Source organism: Dipteris shenzhenensis, chromosome 1 (genome assembly GCF_047967505.1).
Source record: "Dipteris shenzhenensis isolate YYH24624 ecotype China chromosome 1, Dip_SZ_1.0, whole genome shotgun sequence".
Classification (NCBI taxonomy): Eukaryota; Viridiplantae; Streptophyta; class Polypodiopsida; order Gleicheniales; family Dipteridaceae; genus Dipteris; species Dipteris shenzhenensis.
This window is the reverse complement of record NC_141596.1, coordinates 66,191,847-66,198,731: the sequence shown is the minus strand read 5'-3', so window position 1 is coordinate 66,198,731 and position 6,885 is coordinate 66,191,847. Positions and strand designations below refer to the sequence as shown.

Genomic DNA, 6,885 nt, shown 5'->3' with positions numbered 1-6,885 from the left:
CATTCGGATGTACTATGCACGTTGGCACACACACATGCACTTGCATAGTGCGCATGTGCACACACACATGCATGCACATAGACACACACACGCGTGCACGCTCACATGCACACACGCGCACACACACAGACACAGACATAGACACACACACACACATATGGGGAGAGAGAGAGAGAGAGAGAGAGAGAGAGAGAGAGAGAGAGAGAGAGAGAGAGAGAGAGATTTTAGCTTGATCAGAGGGGTAAAATGTGGCTTCATCATATGACATTTATACTATAGGTGAATGTGTGTATCTTTTGAGTTTGGGCTTTGCTTTAAAATCAATGATAGAGGGGATTAGGTCCCAAGAGTGAGCCTAATTAAGGGCCAACAAATACGGGTAGCTTGATACTACAAAATCACTTAATTTTGATGTAGATATTGATGAGACTTATAGTTTGGAAGAGTGGTACTTTTACACTTGAACAAGATCATATGCCAAAGTAGGAAAAAGGAATGATAGACCTTTACCTTATGCTCTTTAAAGCAATATATTCTAAAGGGGCATGCAATATTTATTCTTCTCTCAATAAATGATGTGTTTTTGTGGCATTATAGTGTTGTATTAAGAGTTTTCTACCCAGTCAAAATTAGGGATTGATTCTGGTCTACTAATTGGGAAGAAATGAATGAGCAAGGTTGGAAGAAGCGAATGAGCTAGCCTAGCAGGACGCTTCCACCACCACCTTGGTGTTACTTAATTTTGTAATATTGTGGACAAGTTTGATAGACACATTAATGGAACTTGAACTAGTTGTGGAGAATTAGAATTTCGGCCATTATAGTAGAGGGCGAATATTAGGTGGGTATGTTCTACTATTCAATGAATGTTGTCCCCATTTTATGACCAATAATTTACATTGCATTGAGGAGGTGGCTAGACATGATTAGTAGACAAGTGGTGGTGTTTGATTGAAAAGACTTTTCTTACTTCTTCTATTTTTTGTGGAAAGATAGCCTTTAGAAAGAAGGGTGTGCTTAGGTAGAGTGTCTTTGAGAAAAATGTGTGGTATATAAGAATAATCCTTTACTATAATTAGTGCTAGTAGCGGGTCACGAAAAGGACATAGTTTAGTGTGAGGCCTTGTTAAAAACTAAACCAAAGAACTTATGGATTCTTTTTGGTTATGGTCCAGTGATACTTTGCAAAAACACTTCCAAATTTGTGTAGGTGAGGATTCCATTTCACAATGCTAAAAAATAATCTATTGTGTATTCTTACCCTTAAAAGTTAGCTTTGAGGAAAACACAACTAATTTACGTTCCAAGAAAAAGAACGAGAGGCACAAGTGCCTTGAGCACTGCCCCAAGTGGCTTAGTTGTTCAGCTTTCAAAGGGCCTCAAATTAGCAACTTTCTAGTAACTAGAGCCCTGCTCCTAGCGGGGGGCACTACTAACAAATTTTGTGGTTAGCTTGGAAGAATAAGAATGAAAGCAGTTGGGGAACACTTTGTAAAGTTAGAGGCAAGCGAGGGGGAGGCGAATCGTGGAGAGAGGCAAGGCGACAAAGGGTGCCACATGGGATGGGAGGCGAAGTCAAGAAAGGGTGAGGGGAAGAGGAGGGAGGGGGGTGGGGAGGACACGTAGACTGGGACACAAAGGGGGCCACGAGGGGGCATGTGCAAAGCAAAGGCGGTAGAAGCGGCCGATGGCGTGGCAGCCGGCGGCGGACAATGGGGAGGGCCCACGTGGCGCACCACTTGGGCAGAACCCCCCATGTTGATGATGATGATGATGGAACAAAAGGTGGCGGCCCCTGGGTGTGCCCTGCTGTATATGCACAAAAATAATAATAATCATTATTATTACACACCCAAAATAATACGCCTCGTTTACTATTCGCTGGGGGAATGAACCGCCAGGGCACCGTTCTCTGTAAACAATTCAAGTGTTTCCCGTCATCTTCTTCGTCTCGCCTGTTTTTGCTTCAACCCCCTGCTTCCCTCCCTCAGATTTTCATCCTGCCTTGACGCCCTCCTGGAGCTAATCACAAGGTTGCATCTTGCTGCACTCCATATCTTCCAGAAAGAGACAGACAGCCAGAAAGCGTAGAGACCAGATTACTTTGGTATTGTCAGAGACGCCCACTACCTCTGCAGTAAGTTTCCCCAAAGAAGAGCTTCGCCTGATTGAAGGAGGAAGCAAAGCTTAGCATAGCGCATACTTATAGTGTCAGACTCCCCACAGCTGCTCCAGTAGTTCATCCCCCCCCTCCTGCTCCTCTTGTAACCGAGGCCCCTTCTCTCGGCTCACAGCACGCTGTTTTTCTGCGTCTATCCCGCCGATCCCCACGTTCTTCGTATACATCCCATTTGCCTTCTCTCTTCGGTGCATGATCCGATCTGCAGGCTCCGCTTGCTATCCGCTAGTTAAAGAGCTATTGATATTGATTGGTCGATCGCCCGTCGTTTCACTCGTTCGGTTGCCTAGTCGTCGGTTTGTTAGTGGCGCTTATCATTCCCGGGCAATCTAGCTCCCCAAACTCATTTCGTTGGTAGCTAGGAGCTATCCATTAACCACGCTGATATGGGTGAAGAAGCTGACAAGAGCGCAGCTCCTCTCTGTGAGGAAGTTCGCGATGCGCCGAAGGAAGAAGTCGATGCTGACAGTTTGGAGGAACCAACGGTTGAAAAGGTTGTAGAAGACGCTGTGCTTGCAGCGGAGGAGCAGAAAGAGAAGCTCGCGGAGGCTGAAAACCCTGTTGAAGAGAAGACCGTTGAAACAACCCAGGTGGAAGAAAAAACGGTAGAGACTGTTGAGGAGAGCAAAGTGGGCGAATCACTCCCTCCGGCTGTTGAGGAGTCGGCCGTCGGCTTTACGGAGGAAAGCTACTTTGTGAAGGATTTGAAAGAATCAGAAAAGAAAGCTCTGCTCGATCTGAAAACCAAAATCGAGGAGGCGATCAAGAGCAATACGTTCTTAGCGCCTCCAAAGCCCGAGACTTCGAGAGAGTTGGAGGAAGAAAAGAAGGAAGCGGAAATAGAAGCTAGCGAGAAGGAAGCAGAGGCAAAAGCGGCTGAAGGAGAGACAGAGGTGAAGGTCGAGGAGACAGCAGCGGTGGAAGGGGAGGCGGACGTAAAGGCCGAGGAGGCAGCAGCTGCTGAAGGGGAGACACCCGAAGTTGTCCTCTCTACGGAAGCTACAGTCCCAGCAGCAGAAGAGTCAGCGGCAGCCCTAGTTGCCGAGGAAGTTCCTCCTGCAGAAGAGAAAGCTGTAAAGGAGGAGGTGCTTCTGCCTGTGTCCGAGGAGCCATCTATCATCGAGGTGCCATCCACGGCCGTCAAAGAGGAAGAAGCTGCTCCCGAGCCGGTGGCAGAGGATGCTCCTGGCGCTGCAACTCCCGAGTCGGTGGCAGATGACGCTCCTGCTGCCGAGGTTCCTCCCACAGAGGAGGTCGAGGTGGAGAAGACCACCAGAGATGTCGTGATCGAGGACGACACTCCTTCCCTGGAAGATTTGGCTCTTTGGGGAGTACCCCTTCTTCACTCCAAGGGCGATGAGAGGACAGACGTGATTTTACTTAAGTTCCTGCGCGCCAGAGACTTCAAGGTGAATGATGCATACGGCATGCTGAGGGATACGTTGCTGTGGAGGAAGGACTTCAACGCGGATAGTCTTGTGGACGAAGAAGTTGCCACCGAATTTGATTCCGTCGCTTACATGCACGGCTACGACAAAGAAGGTCATCCTGTCTGCTACAACCATTATGGAGTTTTCCAAGACAAGGAGCTCTACCAGAAGACGTTCGAGGACGAGGCACAATTCAAGAAATTCCTGCGATGGAGGATCCAGGTGTTGGAGAAGGGTATCCACAAGCTCGATTTCAGTGCTGGCGGTGTGCACTCCATGGTTCAAATCACGGACCTCAAGGGCTCTCCGGGCTTTGTAAAGCGCAGAAACATTACCAGAAAGGCTTTCACTCTGTTGCAAGACAACTATCCCGAGCTTGTTGCGCATCAGGTGAGTACCTATCGTAGCTTTCCATTTACGTTACTTCCCTTATCCTTTCCCTCTTCGTTATGTTAAGTGCCGCAAGCTCAGGAACTGTGGTGTAACTGTAGGCTAGTTTTCAATTTAGCATACTATGAATATCAAGACGATAAAAGTTTACTCGCTAATGTTTCTGACTTCTCCTGCGTGGATCCAGATCTTTATCAATGTGCCGTGGTATTTCGGAGCTCTCTACTCTCTGCACGGCAGAATTGTGACACCCAGATCCAAAAGCAAGGTCGTGGTGGCCAGACCCGGCAAGGTTACAGAGACGTTGTTCAAGTAAGACTGGATTTTAGTTCGAGTTTATCACTACTGTAATGCCAAGATAAACTCATGGAAAAGGAGCCCTTGACCCTGTGTTGTTGCAGATACATCTCTCCAGAAAACGTGCCTGTGCAGTATGGCGGTTTGAGCAGGTCAAACGATACAGAGTTCGAGGGTGTGAAGGCTCCGGCGAAGGAGGTAATTGTGAAAGCCGGCGAGAAGCAGACAATCGAGCTGCCAGCGACAGAGGTATGCCATTTTAGATGTTACCTAGGTGAGATGGAAAGTGAGAGATTGCAGGAATGTTGATGCCGTTAAAGGTTCCCATCACTGAATGGATTTGATTCTGCTCTTACAAACCATATTAGATAATTTGGGTGCGATTCTTGTCTGACATAATCTGCTCCTACTAAATCACGTTACTAAAAGAATTTTCGATGCCAGGCATCCCACAAAACCATATTACTAAGATAATTTTGCCCATCTACCTTGCCATATGGATTGATTCTGCTCCTGTTACTAAAGAGAACTTTGTTGTCATCTTAATTAACCACTACTAAGGAGTTTTGAATGTCTCCTACCGAAACATCTTACTAAAGCTGTGATGGTGGTTTTTACAGTCGGGCAGCACAGTTGTGTGGGATGTTGCGGTAGTAGGATGGGAGGTGGTATATGGGGAAGAGTTTGTGCCCAGTGGAGAAGGAAGCTACACAGTGATTATACGGAAGTCGAAGAAGGTGGCATCTGCAGAGGAGCCAGTGAGGAATTCATTTAAGGCGAGTGAGCCAGGCAAGGTAGTGCTCACCATTGACAATACAGGCACCAGACGAAAGAGATTGGCAGTGTACAGGTACACAGTGAAGGAGGCATAGAGTTCAGCTCACTTGGCCCTCATTCACCCTCCCTAGCTTGCAGATTGGAAGGTTTTTGGCTAAACCCACCCCTGATCTTCATCTCAAAACATGTTTGATCGAATTATTTCTTACCTTGCGGATCAGAAGTTCGTCCTCCACCCCCACCCACCATGGTCGTGTACATGTCCAGCTGCTCCTGTAAACCCACATTCCGGTGTCTCCACTACTATGATCTTGTTGTATACTTGGTTGTGGGGCTATTCTATTATTATTGCTCCCTCAGTAGTAGGTACTCAGTTGTGTATACTGAGGTTAGCGGTGATCGTTCTTGACCTGTCCAGAGATGTGTTATGTGATGTCCATAGATGCCTAGCTGCAGCCATTTGTGTATCAGGAGAGGTCCTATTCTTTTCCGTTCGGTTTTGTGTGATTCCGCATCTATGTATTCTTTTGTTTATTTATGTATTTTGATACTTAAATGAGGCTTTATTGATCTCTCTCTCTCTCTCCCTTTCCGCCTCCGCCTCCTCTCTTCGTTGGGTACAGAGTGACGGTATGTTCTTGCAAGTGGAAGTTTGCAGCCTAGATGTGTGGGAACATAAGACTGCCTTGTGTGATAATTCTACAAGAGCGGTGACTTTTTGCGTGCAACAAAGTGCTCGATTTTGAAAATACCACAAAGCTGGCATGACACCAGGCATATGGTGGCATATGTTTGAATTTCGAACGGATGCGTTGTTGAAACGGCAAACCGTTTTCCTTTGTCTGTTTTGGATAAGGTTAAGACGGCGTGCAATTGTGGCTCCCGCAGCCTAGCTAATGCCCTGGCTTCTTTAATTAAATGCGGTGCAATCACCTCCCGACACCATTGCATTTTTATTTTTCCTCCTTCAAAGCGGGTGCAAGGTCTTATTTTCAAATTCGATTTAGAAAGATCAATCCACCATTTTGACCTACAAATTAAAGCATCCCCTTTTGAAAAGTTTGTTGATTGTGAGAGTTTACCAAAATGTAGGGAGTAAACTCGATGAAAGATCTATAATTCTCCATTCACGTACACTAGGATGGTGCCAATGTTGTCTATTCAAGAGTTACGTGTGTTTATGTTGCATCCCCCGTTGACCATGGCCCTTTGAGTATTGGCAACCCTTTGACCATGGGTTACTAGTAGCTAGCCCTTTGATTAGGGGGGTTACTAGTAGCTAGCCCTTTGGTTAGGGGAGACTCTAGAAGTCAAGGCTATTAGCCTAAGGTGGAGGCTCTAGAGCCAAACAGAAAAAATGCACATTGAAGTAGAGGGTTTAAGGAGTAATAATCATTGATGATGTATTTAGCGATGGCCTAGGGCTATACCTTCGACTAACTCACCATTGGCTCACAGTGAACGGAGGCCAAACATAATCGTTTAGATTTCGTATGTATCATTGAGATTTCGACTAGTGACATGTGGCACCCTCTATTGAAGATACGGGTAGGGTCAAACCAACTCTGGTGATGTTAACCTTGGGTTAGACTCTTGGATAAGGTTAGTTGTTAGCTAAGTTAGATGACATGTGGTAGCTTAAGAAGACCTCATTTGTCATGCCTACCAAGATAAGCCCTCATGCCATGTTATGTCACATGTGTCCATGCCACATCATCTTGTGTGCCACGTGGCACTTGTGCAAGCTTAGAATTATAGGCCCCAAGTGCCAAGTCATTAGTGCCACTTGTATTGCCATCTCATCAAACAATG

At 46.4% G+C, this 6,885-nt stretch overlaps 1 protein-coding gene across 1 annotated transcript; it reads left to right on the top strand.

The window, feature by feature from the left end:
• The first annotated feature begins 1,896 nt into the window (after positions 1–1,896).
• Positions 1,897–5,629, top strand: LOC147906238 (patellin-6-like). Its single transcript, XM_087377329.1, has 4 exons — positions 1,897–3,999; positions 4,187–4,311; positions 4,401–4,545; positions 4,917–5,629. The coding sequence occupies exons 1-4, from the start codon at positions 2,566–2,568 to the stop codon at positions 5,166–5,168; spliced, it is 1,956 nt and encodes a 651-aa protein (XP_087233455.1). The 5' UTR covers positions 1,897–2,565; the 3' UTR covers positions 5,169–5,629.
• The last annotated feature ends 1,256 nt before the right edge of the window (positions 5,630–6,885 follow it).